The sequence below is a fragment of the Cyprinus carpio genome, chromosome B8 (assembly GCF_018340385.1).
Source record: "Cyprinus carpio isolate SPL01 chromosome B8, ASM1834038v1, whole genome shotgun sequence".
Classification (NCBI taxonomy): Eukaryota; Metazoa; Chordata; class Actinopteri; order Cypriniformes; family Cyprinidae; genus Cyprinus; species Cyprinus carpio.
The window spans coordinates 7,805,765-7,820,840 of record NC_056604.1 but is presented as its reverse complement, the minus strand read 5'-3'; the positions used below and the strand labels follow the sequence as shown (position 1 = coordinate 7,820,840).

At 37.4% G+C, this 15,076-nt stretch overlaps 3 protein-coding genes across 16 annotated transcripts in view; all 3 read left to right on the top strand.

The window, feature by feature from the left end:
* Positions 1 to 6,295, top strand: part of LOC109068745 (plasma membrane calcium-transporting ATPase 3-like) — a 29,141-nt gene extending 22,846 nt beyond the window's left edge. For 4 of the 12 annotated variants that reach the window (XM_042729469.1, XM_042729473.1, XM_042729471.1 and 1 more), the window contains 2 exons: positions 1,310 to 1,396; positions 4,769 to 6,295. In XM_042729469.1, coding sequence (XP_042585403.1) covers positions 1,310 to 1,396; positions 4,769 to 5,167 — 486 coding nt within the window. In that variant the 3' untranslated portion in view covers positions 5,168 to 6,295. The other 8 variants (XM_042729472.1, XM_042729475.1, XM_042729474.1 and 5 more) reach the window with 4 other exon arrangements.
* Positions 6,296 to 6,752: 457 nt separating this feature from the next.
* On the top strand, positions 6,753 to 10,205 carry LOC109068762. Its single transcript, XM_019085504.2, has 4 exons — positions 6,753 to 6,920; positions 7,378 to 7,988; positions 8,848 to 8,967; positions 9,231 to 10,205. Exons 2-4 carry the CDS (start codon positions 7,392 to 7,394, stop codon positions 9,567 to 9,569), a joined length of 1,056 nt encoding a protein of 351 aa, XP_018941049.1. The 5' UTR covers positions 6,753 to 6,920; positions 7,378 to 7,391; the 3' UTR covers positions 9,570 to 10,205.
* A 195-nt stretch (positions 10,206 to 10,400) lies between these two features.
* LOC109068761 (insulin-like growth factor I) lies at positions 10,401 to 14,272 on the top strand. Of its 3 annotated transcripts, none has more exons than XM_019085501.2 (4): positions 10,401 to 10,984; positions 11,987 to 12,134; positions 12,757 to 12,917; positions 13,575 to 14,272. In XM_019085501.2, exons 1-4 carry the CDS (start codon positions 10,919 to 10,921, stop codon positions 13,791 to 13,793), a joined length of 594 nt encoding a protein of 197 aa, XP_018941046.2. In that variant the 5' UTR covers positions 10,401 to 10,918; the 3' UTR covers positions 13,794 to 14,272. The 3 variants fall into 3 exon arrangements, with proteins under 3 accessions (XP_018941046.2, XP_018941047.2, XP_018941045.1); XM_019085502.2 differs by having other exon boundaries at positions 11,984 to 12,134; XM_019085500.2 differs by lacking the exon at positions 10,401 to 10,984 and having other exon boundaries at positions 11,217 to 12,134.
* The last annotated feature ends 804 nt before the right edge of the window (positions 14,273 to 15,076 follow it).

The following is a 15,076-nucleotide window of genomic DNA, read 5'->3' as shown; positions in this document are numbered from 1 at the left end:
AGTTTGGACACGTTTTTCGAACTTTACTTTTCTCATAACTCAAACATACTTTTCTTTCTTCACCCGCCTTTATAAATTGATGAAATATTATTATTTAACAAGCTTTCTGTGTTGTAAATCTTAACTTCTCTCTCTTCCTCACGTCATCCTTTATTCTCTCTGCTGCTATATCACTCTGTTTTATTGAGACCTTTTTGATCTGCTGCTAGCGTCTCCGTGTATTATGTCGCTCTTTGGTAACTACTATTGGCCTTTTTGAACTTATAAATATTATCATGGTTTGTATACACAATGTTTCTTTGTCACACTTTATTTTAAGGTCCAATTCTCTCTATTAACAAATCATTAACTATGACTTTTGCCTCAATGAACTCATAATTTGCTCCTTATTAATAGTTTTTAAGTTTAGGTATTGGGTAGGATTAGGGATGTAGAAAATGGTCCTGCATATGTGCTTTATAAGCACCAATAAAATGCCAATATATTAATAAAAGTCATGCTAATTGAATAGTCAGAATTGGTCCCTATATTAAAGTGTTACCTGTTTCTTCAAGTATAGGGACTTTTGCACTTACTTTCCAAACCAACAAATGTAATTTTCACCACATCTCTAACTGTTTGATAAGATTTTGTGGTAGAAATGACATTTTAATTCTTTTTGTAAAATTTCAGGTAGCAATTTATGTATCCAAAATTAAATATTTTCATATTTTATTTACATTATTTTAAAAAATTACAGCTTGATTGGAAATGCTAATAAAAAAGTAGCCTAATATAAAAAATAAATGTATTTTCTTCACACATCATGTCTTATATTTCTCATTATTTTAACCATGCTTTTCACTGACACTTGTATCTATCTATCTATCTATCTATCTATCTATCTATCTATCTATCTATCTATCTATAAAAAGTAATATTTATTTAAAAATATTTAAAATATTTGATTATTTCACAAATTAATAGTTTTAAAAATTTTATAATACTTTTATGATGTATTTCTATATTTTAAGATTGAAAGTTGGGCTCTTTGAAGGGTGAAACAATAAAAAAAAATGATCCAGTAGTTTTAATGTTTCATATAACAACTAGAAAATTAAAATTATTAGCCTTAATAAAAATCAATAAAGTGCTCATAGTTGAAGAAACACCCTGGTTGGTTGGCACACACATTGGCAAATTATGAAATGCTGTTTTCCTGCAAGCCGTTCCTCCCCAAAACCCCCTCAAGTGATTAAAGCCCCATCTCATTCATTTCATGAAGCTCATTCGCCTGTCTGTGTGATGTCCTTCTCTCTCTCTCCTGCAGATGGAGGTAGTGAGTACCTTCAAGAGAAGTGGTTCGTTTCAGGGTGCAGTGAGACGCCGCTCTTCAGTGCTCAGCCAACTCCATGACGTAACCAATAATTCTACTCCCTCTCACGTAGTTCTCTCCACTGCCAATGCAACTGGTGCCCCCGGGAGTGAGTCCTTACATTCCGTTAACGGCACCTCGTAGAGCCCATGCACTCAGATGGCTAGCATACACACCAACACACGCACACACACGTGCATTGTTGCCTGCCTTCAAACGCAACTAGTCTGCTGAATGTTGAGTGTGTGTGTGTGTGTGTGCGCGAGAGAGAGAGAGAGAGAGCAGATTATTATTGGAGCATCTGCTTCATCTCTCTACATGTGCTTTTTTTTTAGTTTGTTTCGCTCATTCGTTTGTGGCCTTTCTCTCTTTCTTTCTTTCTTTCCTCCTTCCTTGCTACCTCATAACTTATTTCTTGCTCTTGCTGTTTAATTCTGGCTTGGTGCTGCCAAGATAAGGCTTGGTTTTCTTTTTCTTGTTGCCTTTTTTTTGATTCTCCCGTTGCTTGATTTTTGCCAATAATTCAAACTCAAATCAATGTTGCCATAAAGGGCTACCAGAATTTCACTCGAAAGAGCCAATCAACAGTTGAAATGAATTGAGAAACTAAAGTGGAGATGTTTGATCTGTTTGACAACACGGGAACAATGAAAGCAAAAGATTGACTGTTGTAAACCTGCGAGTATAAGCCCATAATGGTTTCTGCTGCCATTTTCATTTTGGGGATATTAGCATTGATAATGCTAACATTTTTCTATCCCGTTCAGGACAAAAAGCATACTTACGGTGTGCCGTGTTTTCTTGCTCTGTCTTTGTGCGCCTTGTTCAGATTCTTCTTTCTCTCTTCACAGGTTTTGGGTTATAACCTGCCACATCTAATGAAAATGTCCTGCTAATTGCTGCTGCTTGAGTTTCTACACATAAGAAAAGCTTTCTTACTATTTGCTGCTATGATTTATTGTCACTAAACTGCTGTAGTTTTGGACATGGTCTTCTTGAAAGCCATTCTCACAGACAGTGATTTGTTTATGAGGGTTTAATGCACCAAATATAACATCAACATTGCCCTCCAGGTACCAGAAGCGATCTTTTCTGTGGTCTAAAGAAAACAGCTGCGTCTTAGCATTTCCAAATCCCTTCAAAGAGACCACCGAGCATTAGCCCAGCTGGAATGCCCCCTAGTTTCATTATCACTTCCCCTTCAATGTTAATCTTCAGTTCCTTTTATTTATGAACCTTTAAAAATGAAATCTGTTTTGTCCTCCTATTTTCAACATAGGTTTTTTTTGTGTCTTATCCTGTCCTGTCCTGTCAATCTTGTCCGGTATATTGTTTTTTTCTGTTTTAATTTTTTTTGTCTTTTTCTTGTTTCATCATCTTTAGCATTTTGTGCTGTTATCTTAGATTAAATATAACAGAGAAAGAAAGGTTCCAGCAAATTCGTATTGTTATAGTTTCGCAAAATAATGTAGATATGCCTTGGTGATGTTGCACAAGAGGGCTGCTTCTCAAAAGCTTTTGTTTGGCCATCACGCCACAACAAAAGAACATGATTTGTGCTGTAGTTTTAGACCTCCATCCTTCAAAGGTCTGTCTTTCACCTCCCTTCTCTTGCCGTCTGTCATGAGGAGTTCTGATGTGATGTGTTTGGAGCTATTCAAACACAATCCCTTTTCTGTTTTTCCATCCAGTGCCTGAATTACAAAAGACTAGCCGATTCCTCACTGCAGTTAATTCACAATTTTTTTTACCCTCTTTGATATCATAACCATTACAAATTCTGGGCCTTATACTCGAAAGTTTACAATGTCAGTGCTGCGTAACAAAGAAAACAGCTTTAAATTAAAAAGCAGGAACCTCAAAACGAATGGCTCTTTGGAAAAACAAATCCGCAGAAGCGCTATGTGTCCATGTTGTGAAGTCCCCTCCCTCTGTCAGTCACATTGCTTTGTGGTCATTCCCGAACGTGGTTTGGCTATGCATGTAGAATGCAGAGAGCGGGAAAAAAAGCCTTACGTCCGATGAATGTGATGGTCCGACATGCATGGTCACACACAAGAACGATTTTTCACCATGGCTGCTGTATAATCACACATGACAAGAACGAGGATGTCAGAAAAAGGAACATGGACCGTTTTGATCAATGTTTTTACGGATATTTTTTTCTATTGAATGTGTACTTGCATGCTATGCATGAACGGGAAGAGGAATCTTGAATTATTGTGCATGGTTGCATGGGAGACAAGTCCCATTTAATGTGTTCATACTTTTGAGGGCATAGAGAGTTTGGTTTTTCTTTCCACAAAAACAAGGCAATCAAGATCTGCTAATTTGTGCTTGTATTAGAATAAGCTAATAAAATCAAAGATACTTTGCTTTGTTTAATTTTTTTTCCATTGATTTATTGAAAGTGGATTTTCAAAAGGCTTACAAATATACCCTATAAATGTAACAAATAGAAAACTGATGATGTCAGAACAATAAATAATGCTTACAGTAACTAATGCAATCTGTTTTTTCAAGACTATTATATCTGTATTACAGAATTTGTCAACACCAACAGTATGTGAATATGCATGTCTTTATTTCCTGTATGTTTTTGTGTTTGTGCGTTCTGTGCACAGCCGTGTAGTGTAAACCTCACTTTCAGTGTGTGTTTTCTGTGTGTGTACTGTGTACACTTCATGTATGTGTGTGTTTTACCACATGGTGGCGTGTGTTCCTTCAAAATCATTGTTTTCTTGGTGTTTAATGTCATTTGTTTGCATGTGTTCTTTTTTTTGTTTTCTTAGAGTGTTCCATGAATTTTAATCACCTGGTATTGAACTGGCAACAGTGAAAGTTGTAATTCGTTTTTGAACTTTGCAGACATACATGCATTTTATTGTTTTCTTTATTTTTTTTATCTGTTCATTTTTTATGCTCACTAATTTGACATGCCTTTCTGCTCATAAAATAGAGGTTAAAAAAAGTCAAACTTTTTGATCATGATCATTAATAAAGCTGAAATTGTATTAAATGAAAGGCAGACAGGGGGCTAAGGCTGCTTTGACAGATCATATTCATAATATTTATGGTATCCTTCCGTTTTATTGGAACTATTTGTGTTTGCCGTCTTGTGTATTATCTTGAGATTTCCTTTTCCTCTTGTAATTACAACTTGGGTTTCAATGATTGTTTTTGGGCGTCATTCTATAGAGGCCTATAGAATGGCTGTGGAGTTTTGTTTCTTTTCAAAGGCCTACTGCACCAAAGGCCTTAATGGATGTGAAACTTTCAGTTCTCGCAGCACAGCTAGCTGGAAGTGTGCGAGTAGTGCAAAAGGGGGACTAAACTTCTCTCCACCTCTCTGTTCCTTTGATCCCTCCATTTTCTTCCCTTTGACATCTCCTACCCTGCACCCTTGATGTATAGATCCGGGTGGTGAAAGCTTTCCGTAGCTCCCTGTATGACGGCATCGACCGGCCCGAGTCGCGGAACTCCATTCATGACTTCCAGGCGCACCCGGAGTTCATCATCACAGACTCGGTCCACAACATCCCCTTGATCGACGAGACAGACGTGGACGACGAATCGGAACGCTCCAACCATAACCATGTGCGTGTGGCGCTTCGTCACCCCGGCCCTCACTCTCAGCCCCAGGGGCCCCAGAGGCCTCCGCGATCCCGTTACCCGTCTCGCCCGCTGAGACAGCAGAGTCTGCCGGTCACCCTCAACTGCAACAACAATGCCGCCGAGAGCCGCGTCTACCTGGGCTCGAGTGTTTCTCCCTGCCCCGTGAGCCCTCTGCACAGCCTGGAGACGTGCCTCTGAAGGTCAGAGGTCAGCCGGTTGAGACTGCCAGCCAGACGGAGAAACGCTTGTTTCCGTACCTAATCTTTGTTCCTATCACTATCACAGATTCACTGCTTCAAAATGTTTCAGTGGTTCTTTACAGTATCTTGTGTGACCCAAAGACAATCCCGCTCCGCATGAAAGTGACCGATTATGTTCTCATACAGTATGTTGCACTCAAAAGAAATACCCAAAACGATGAGATGACTCTACGTGTGTGTAGGCGTGGACTCTGACTAAAGATTTTAAAGACTGTGAGCCTAATGAAAGTGTACAAAAAGATGTTTATTTGGGGATTACTCCTTTCGCCTTTTAGTTAATAACATTATTGTTCCAAATATTATAGTGGTTATATTTCTGCTAAAACTATGACAATTAATATTACAGTTACTATACTCCAGTTATGATACTTTATATCACTAAGTATGTTTGTATGTATGACGTAAGTCTGTATGTATGTGTATTTGTTTGTTTGTTTGCTGTTGTTAAAATCCGTGTCTATGTTCTCATTGGTTCCACACGTTCCTCTCTCTCTGTTTTCTGTGTTAGAGTGTGATGTGTATGTCCAATTAAAAAAAGGAAATGAAATTACAGAACATATATCGGCAGCATAAATAAAATAAAATCTAACCAGTGGAGGAAAATCTTAGAATACTTAATTCCTGGAGGGCCACAGTCATGCAGCGTTTAGCTCCAACACTAATTAAACACACCTGATCCAGCTTATCATGTCCTTCAGGCTTATTTGGAAAAAAATAAATAAAAATAAAATAATAATAAAAAAAGGGCTGCAGCCTTCCAGGAACTGAGTTTAATGCCCTGGTATAGAAAATGTTCAGACACACAAGCAAAGATTTTTGATCAGATCATGTGGAACCCTTTAATTTTCATCTTTTAAACTTGTATCCAAAGTAAGTAAATATCTGCATGATTTATCATAAATTTATGCATAACACTGCATTTTTCCATGGGTCATAGAACTGCACATACTCTGCCAGAGACTGATTCATTGCTGTCATACTTGAAGGTAAACTCATTTTTGCATCGCTTCATTGTATATGTTTAGAATAAGATAACAATTACAATAAAGTTAAATATAAATAATAATAACTAAACGAGATGCAGTTTACAAAGAACACGTTTGAATAGTCAAATGGAAGAAAACACATTAATAATAGCCAACATGATACATTACAGAGGACGGTTTGTATAATAATAGCGTATTATAACGTTAATAATCATCTAAATTATTTTTCTTGTATTGCTTATTTTTTTATATTATTTGTTTTACGTTTCAGTTTTTATGTTGTTTTTTCCTCCAGATGATGAATGATAAAAAACATCAAGAGCAGGAACATCAGCTGACAGCAGAGCGTGCTTATGATAAATCAAAGTATTTTGATAAACACAGCGTGGATTTGTGTGGACATTAATGTAGTTAATAAAAGTTATTACAAACAACCAGTTAATAAATTGGTAAATTGCATAATAATGAACTATTCACTAAAAAAAAATCACCAACTGTTTGATTTTTTTGTCCGCTGTCGACTTTTATTTTGCCAACAAACTCCGGAAGTCCTCCCTGAGTGCAAGGAGTTGAACCTGGCTGCATTCGTTCAAAAGAAACTGGTTTCGTTTTGTGGGAAACCTGGGCGTGAATCAAAGTTGTCTTTGGTGTGAAGACATGAATGTAACTTACCGCTTATACTTCGAGCCAAGTGACCTGTTTTAGGTAACGTTACATGACAACCTTTGCTTTTAGTGTGGTTTGGCGTTTATTTCCTGTATGTGTTTGTCAGGTCGTTGATCGTTCTTTAGGATAAATCCAGGAAGTTCAACTTGGTAACGATAATTTCAGAAAAAAATACCATACATTAATACCGCGTTCTCTTTAAAAATCATCTCTCTATCATTTTGTTTGTTTACGTTACATACAATAGTAGTAACGCAACGTTAACAACAAATTGAAATAACTAGGATGGTTACTATTTTAACTTTATTATTAAAGGCACTTGTATTTAACTTATGTAACGTAGTTTATATGCTAAGATGTTTAGTTTCAGTTTGCCACCTCCACATGTTAATTATTTAGTGGAAACAAAATATACAGATGAAAAGTAAATGTATATATTCATACATAAAACAACAGATTGCAACAATATGAAGGCTTTATTCAACCAATCCTACAGGTTCAAACTCTTGCATGGAGAACATTGTGGTTTACATTCCCAAGGAAGCATGTGTCAAAAACATGCCTCTGCAGTCTCTGTCCAGCTCCACAGCTAGGAAGATCAGTGTCGCTCTGTTTCCGCATGGATCAGAGAAACAGATGCCGAAGACAGTGACGTGGATCTGTCCGGTTGAGCTGCGAGAAGAAGAAGTGGCTGTGGCCAAGGACCGCAGAGAACCGGTCCCGCTGATCCAGAGGCCACTGGTCTCCAAAATAACTCCGGGCCAGTTTTCACTGCCTGTTGTGAGTTCCAGCATCACTGCCTTTAAGGTCTTAAGAACAATTCTAAAAACACACAAGCCTAAAATAAAATTTTCAGGGCTGGAAAATGATGCTGCCTCTCTGCCCAGCATCAGACAATCTGTTCGGCAAAATGCTATTATTGTGTATAATGGCCAGATCTTCCTCTCAGTGAGGAAGGCACGTTGCAGGCGCGTGAGATTTCAAAACTCTCCCTCAGCACCTTTAGGTGTGTGTCCTGTTTCTCCTAGTAAACAGAACCAAATAAATACACCTAGCTGTCAGGCGCAACCGCTTCCGGACTCTTCACCCAGACCACAACAGAGCAAGGTAGGACATTTCCCGCTTTTATTATTATAGTTTATTATAGTCTGTGCTGAAAAAGTTTTAAATGCCAGGAGGTATAAATGTGATTTGATTCTCATTTGGGATTTAAATTGCACTTTTTAAAAAAAAAGAGATAGTTCACCCAAAAATGCAGTTCTTTATCATCATTTACTCGCCCTTATGGAGTTGAATCTGTATGATTTTTTTTATTTTAATTTTTACCTCTGTTCTGACACAAAAGTCAATATTTTAAAGATTGTTGTTAACCAAACAGTTGACTTCCATAGTATTTTTTTCATAGTATTCTGTGAAAGTCAGTAGCTACTTGCAACTATTTAGTTACTAACATTCTTCAAAATATAGACTTTTGTGTTTGACAGAAGACAGAAACTTATACAGGTTTGGAACAACTTGAAGGTGAATAATTGATGACAGAATATTTATGTTTGGGTGAACTTTTCTTTTAGCTGCACTGACGGCGTCAGATGAGAACAGAATTTGAACTGAAATAAGCTGGATAATGACACTAACTTTGCAACATTGACACTGTTATTAGACTGAACTGAACAAAGACAGTATTGTCTTCTGTAGAGATACTCATAATAACTTCTTTCTCCTATCATCACTCTTAAGATTTATTTTAGTGTCAGGTGGGTCTAAATATGATCATGATGACAATTCAAAGCTGTTTACGCCTCTACATAAATGATCATTTTTAAATTGCTATAAATGTTCAGAAAAATTAACTATTTTTTAGTTATTCACTTTACTTTTTGTAATGTATTGTGCATTGTTTGCTCTAGGTTTTGATACAGATTTTTATTGAATTGCTGGTTTTTGCATGTCTCCTCTCAATCGACAGAGACAGGATGTTCAGACTCCAGTCAAAGATCTTGACATTAACATACAGATTTCACCACTTCTGCACAAAGTCTCTGAAGAAATGCCTGAGCGATGCTGTAAAGACAAAGAGTCTCAAAAGGTCAAGATTTAATCTTTTATTTTACTCTGTGTTAAACTAGTTTTGAAGATGGACATGATATGATAGTGCAGTTATGACATCTACCACCAGGGACTAACAAGTCCATGCAAACCAGCCAAACCTTGACCACTTGGTCAGGAGGACATAGATTTTTCCTTACAGTACTTTTAAATCTGTATAAAAACAGTGATTAAGTAATTAGTGCCGTTTCAAAACCTTTGTGATCTCATATTTATTAATGAATTTTGCCTTTGAATTCACAGGAAGATGAGTCCAGGTCACTGAGTAGCCCACCCAAACCTCCTGAGGATCAGGAGACGTCTAGTTCCCAGCCTACTCTCCTCCAGCAGCCTCAGATCATCCACATGGCTTCTGTCATCTCAGAACAGCCTGAAGCAGCAGCAGCAGGAGGAGAAAGAGAGATGCATGAGGATGACAATGAGCGTCTAGAGGGCGCATTGCTCCCCAGGGCTGAGAGTTGTTTTGCATTTGATTTTGAACAGTTGGCGCAGGAGGAGAGAATCAACCACCTACGAGCTCGGCTGAGACAGAAGGAAGCCGCGCTCAGCAACTTTAACGCAAAGCCTGCGGATCAGATTTAGAGGATCAGACTGCGCCAAAGATGTCTGTTCAGGAGGTATACAAGTTCCTAGTGCATCGTTTTATGTGAACAGCATAAAGGAAGAGTTTACCCAAAAATGAATATTTTGTCATCATTTACTCACCCTCAGGTTGTTCCAAATCTGTATTGATTTCTTTCTCCTGCTGAACACAAAAGAAGATCATTTTGAAGAATGTGGGTAGTTGCTGGTCCCCGTTGGCCGACATAGTACACGAGCCACTGTGTGGTTACCCACATTCTTCAAAACATCTTCTTTTGTGTTCATCAGACAAGAAAGAAATTCATAAAGCGTTGGGACATCTTGAGGGTGAGTAAATGATGACAAAATGTTCATTTTTTTTAGGTGAACTATCACTTTAAGATGAGTAGGTTTGTTAATTCAAATGTTTATTATTTAATAGCACAAATACTGTCATTTAAATAAAATATTTATGGCAAAAAAGATGTTAGCAGAGATTTATGAACATAATGTGTTTGTGCAATAAATAAAGTGAATAATTTGGTTTTGGACAGTTACCACAAAATTGGTTTGGATTTAATTTTTTATTTCATTGTAGCTTCTAAAATTGAAATTATTATACATGAATTCTCAGTTCAAATAAAAGGTTTTATGTCATACTGAGCATTAGTCATTTCATTTCATAAACCAACTGCTGTACATCGTACCTCAAGTTAATAATGTTCCCACACGTCTGACTGTTAACATAACGTTTTGTCTTTATTTTATCTGTAAGCGTTGCAAGTGCGTTCCTACATCTATCTTTGTTTCATTTATCATTTCAGCTCAAACCTACACACTCCAAAATCACTTAACTGGCTTCTTGCTGAGATATACTCATGATAACTTCTTCCTCCATTGTCGTCACTCTTAAGATGGATTTCAATGTCATGCTGCAGAAAATCTTGAAACCAACGTTATATAAGATAATGATGACAGTTCAAACCTGTATATGCTTGCACATCTAAAGGAACAATATCTGTCAGATAAATTCATCCCTTTTAAATTTCTGAGCATTAAATGATAGACATGAGAGTGTCAGTTTTGGTTTATTGTTGTTTATTAATCAGATTTCTTTTGTAGTTGTTTATTAATCAGATTTCTTTTGTAGTTTCATGCATCTCCAGTAAAAGACAAGCTTTGTGATTAGGAGCTGTCTGTTTGTAGAGGAAGGGTAGGATGTATCCGTGCGTGCGCGTGTGTGTGTGTGTGTGTGTGTGTGTGTGTGTGTGTGTGCTGTTGGCCCGTCCCCTCCTGGTCCTCCTATAAGAGCACACCGGAGTAAGAACGTCAGTAGCTCTTTAGAGAGACCAAACCTTGAGAAAAAAGTCATGCCATCCGACGGAATGCCTACCTGCCATGCTAGATGCCTTCAGATGCTTAGAGAATTCCTGAAGGTAAGACTCCACATGCACTTCCATTGAAAAACTGCATTGAAATGGGACGCACTAGGATCAGACTTTAAAACTTAGGACGATTACACCTGTTGCATGTTATCTGGGTGTAGAATTAGGGTAGCAAAGACCACTTCATGCTGATGTTTTATCTCATCTTGAGACTCAATCTTGAGGCATTAAGACTCAAAAGTAATCACTAAGGTAAGTTAAATGTGTAAAACTAAGACTAAATGACTAGTTTCCATGGATGAGTCAAATTACCTTTGTGTGAGTAACAATTACTGCCTCCAATGCAGGTTTGCATGTCAGGGAGCTATTATGACGTCAATTTGTCATGTGGGATGTAGAAAAATATAGATCTGCAATCCACGCCATCATATCAAAAGGTTATAACAGTTTAAGCTTTTGCAAAAGGTCATCTTCTGAGTCAGCAGCTTTTTGTGTACACTCTTACAATAAAAGTTCTTTTTTTTGGAACTGATGAAGAACCTGAACATCATTGGAACCTTTCAATTACACAAAAAGTTCTTTCTAGTGGAAGAAGGTCCTTTACATTTATGCATTTAGCAGACACTTTTATCCAAAGTGACTTAGAGTGCATTCAGGCTATACATTTATTTTTTTATCAGTATGTGTGTTCCCTGGGAATTGAACCCACTTTTGCGCTGCTAACAATGCTCTTCCACTGAGCCACAGAAGCATTATTAAAAAGTTCTACAGAAAAAAAGCACTGTTTGTTGAAAGGTTCTTTGGGGAATGAAAATGGTTCTATAGAATCACTGGAAGCTTTATTTTTAAGTGTAAAGCAATATGGAAACTTTGCATTTGAAGGATCTTGCATCTGGAATTTTCGTGCATGCTTTCAAATCAGTAAGGTTTGCAAAACAAAATTTATTCAGTGTGTCATCCATCAAGAATTGTATCCATTGCTTTGACAAAAATAAGTGTATCTGTCTGATAAGATGCAGGTGGCTGAGAGTTTGTTTGTTTCTGGTGAAGCAGGTGCCCAGCTGGCGAAGTGTGTGTGTCCTCTATTCCCTGTACTGCGTCCTGATCCTGCCAGATGCTGGCGAGGCTGCCAAAGCACGCTGTGGACGAGAACTAGTTGCTGACCTGGAGTTTGTGTGTGGAGACCGTGGCTTTTACAGAGGTTAGAGTCAGCTACAAACTTCATCTTACACTTCTCTTGTCCTGTATTTTTAAAGATGCATGTGCTGAAAGTGGGACAAATCCTGACATGGTTACTTATCATGTACCATTTGGTGGGGACACAGTGGCTTGCATGTCTCAAAATCATTAAGCTCACTCATAACACCATATCATATTCATAACACTTAATATCAGTGTATTAAAAGTGGCCTTGCCCTGAAGATAAAGTGTTATCAAGTCAAGCTGTTATCATTATGGTGTTGATGCAGATCAACCAACCAATAGCAAACAGTAACAGACTGCTGTTGTAGGTGGTATGAAGTTACATTAAACATTTAATAAATGACAATATAAGTCACCACACCAACATGTACTCTTGATTTGCGGTTGTTGATATCAACATTTTTATTTCTCCTAACTGAGGCCCTTTCACCCTGTTCTGTATCCAAGGCCACCTTGACACTTTTTGCTCACATTTTCTCATTCTCTTGCACTCCTTTTCTTAAAAGGAACATTATGGCACATTTTGCATGACCCCATATTGGCAGTTTGATAGTTGCAGCTAATTCACATGAATGTAACTGGCATTAAAAGCATTTTGCTTCGTGTCTGTTGGTGGTTAGGCAAACCTGGAGCAGCCCGTAGCGGCGGCCCCCGCTCTCGTGGGAAAGGGATCGTAGAGCAGTGTTGTGTGCGTGGTTGTGACCTCCAGCATTTGGAGTCATATTGTGCCAAACCCAAGAGGCTGCGGCGTGACATCCCTGCATCTCTGCAGCAGACTCCGGTGAGACTTCAACTCCACAGATACACATACAAATCCCATTCACCTGATTTGCCTTTGTAAAGCATAGAGGAAAAGTTCACCCAAAAAATAAAAATAGTCCATTTGACTTTCTTCTGTAAAAATGGTCACTCACTCATTTAATCACAGTGAATGGGAGCGGGAGCTTCAAAATGCAAAAGTGCTTTTTTTGTGTCTATTTAACCTTTATTGTTTTAGTCATTTTAGTACTTCGACTTAAATCTTCTTTTATTTCACATAGTTGCCCCCCACGCTGCTAACATTTCTAATTTTCATTTAAATTCTTCATCTAACAATATATAAAAAAATTACACTATTTTATTTCAGTTAACATCTGTTTTTAATAGTTTTAGTTAACAATAATAACACTGTTTTCAGTGAATAATGACACAAATCCCAGTTTATTCCTCACATATGATTTCACAAGAATGTTGTGTGTGAGTTATACAGAACTTGATAAATAGTTCTTGTTCAGTTTTATGTTTAAAAAGGCTTCGGGATATTGTTCAGAAATGAACCTTTTGTGTTGTATGAGTCACACGTAATAATACTGCCAATTCCAGCAAACAAAACCTTCCAACTTTGAAACCCAGCAAATTGCTTAAATTATACACACTTGTCGTTTTCTGTTTGTTGCAGGAAGATCAGTTTTGGCTGGTGTTTCAGCAGCGATACCAGAAGCATGCACAGATGAACAGAGATGAGGACGCTGCTTCTCAAAGACTCAGAGAGCGGACGCTTTACCAGTGGAACTCCAGAGATTCAGTTTTACTAACCAACCAACCCTCCTCAACACAGCAGCAACCTTCCACTGAGAGAATGACATCAAGACCAACATTTCTCCCCCACATCCGGTAGTCCTGGCTCATTTTGGATCTGTGTGGATCCTATGAATCACCTTCCTTCACTAAAAAAAGACACTTCTTTCCTGGCAGATGTATAAACACTATGTAAGAGAAACTAGAGGACAACATGCCTAAGATGACATAAAATAGTGAAGAGCAGGGTGTACCTGAACTCTCACGGGCTGTACTAGTTTCATTAAGCATATGCTGAATACAAGATAAATTGTATTTTTCCATTCAGTTTTGTTTTCAGCATCCCTCTGTCTTTGGGTAAATGAGTTCAAAGCAAGTTAAAGTTGAATGTGTTTCTATGATGGCTGAGGTAAGTCATTTTGAATGTAAATGTCACATTTTTAATGAAAGATTACTGATGTAAGTGCATATATTTTATGTTTAATTTATGTTCTATAAGATAACAGTTTTCTGGTCCTTGTAAAATATGTATCTAAAGCAGATTTGTAAAGAATTTTAAATAAAAGAAAACTGTGAGGATACCATGCTGTTTTTTTTCATGCTAATGGCCATCATATTCTGACATACTCAGATCAGCTCTATTTTAAACGATTCATAAAGACAGATTCTAGATATTCTAGTGAGAGCTCCTGAAAGCTGCATGTTTCTAAGATTCTTTTTGGATTATTAGACATTGTCCCAGTGACCTCTAAGGCAAGAACATTAGTCTGTTTACAGGGAATAAATAATATCACCACAGCCTTGGTGTGTTATCACTATCTAAACATGGAATAAGTTTCTTTTTGGTATGCATTGGTGAAGTTTGGTGTTATGACTTGGATGTTCTACACAAAGGTCTTTAGCTTTGCAGGCAGCATTTTTTACATTGCAGTAGAGCAGCAGTGACGAAAGAGTTAAAAACAAGCAAGACGAACAAGGACGGCGAAAAAGAAAAAAAAAAAATGTTCAAAGATGTTTAAAGCATTGTTAGGTAAAGCATAAATAAAGTCTAAGACTGATCTACATATTTAAAAGGAGAAATGTTTACTAAAATCAACTTTTATGAAGATCAACTAGTCATTACATAGATACTTGACATTGTACACACACATGTATATTACTAATTACAATTGTAATTGTTGTTCACTGTCATGATAAAATTCTGTGAACCGCTGTGACTATTAACATGTCATTTGTTAACCTCTTAATATTACAGAACAGAATAAAGGCTACTGGAATTACTCCCCACCTTGGAGATTCTTCATGTAAAATCGCTGATGAGTGTAACACGGGTAACGAAACAGGGCAGAGATATTCAAAGTTAGTCATGTATCGTTCTATGAG

Bases quoted from the DNA above. Each gene is read 5' to 3' on its own strand.
- LOC109068762 (XM_019085504.2), top strand. From the start codon at position 7,392: ATGGAGAACATTGTGGTTTACATTCCCAAGGAAGCATGTGTCAAAAAC. The intron at 7,989-8,847 runs GTAGGACATTTC...CTCAATCGACAG, and splicing joins CCAGACCACAACAGAGCAAG to AGACAGGATGTTCAGACTCC. The intron at 8,968-9,230 runs GTCAAGATTTAA...TTGAATTCACAG, and splicing joins AAGACAAAGAGTCTCAAAAG to GAAGATGAGTCCAGGTCACT.
- LOC109068761 (XM_019085500.2), top strand. From the start codon at position 11,795: ATGGAAACTTTGCATTTGAAGGATCTTGCATCTGGAATTTTCGTGCAT. The intron at 12,135-12,756 runs GTTAGAGTCAGC...GTTGGTGGTTAG, and splicing joins AGACCGTGGCTTTTACAGAG to GCAAACCTGGAGCAGCCCGT. The intron at 12,918-13,574 runs GTGAGACTTCAA...TGTTTGTTGCAG, and splicing joins CATCTCTGCAGCAGACTCCG to GAAGATCAGTTTTGGCTGGT.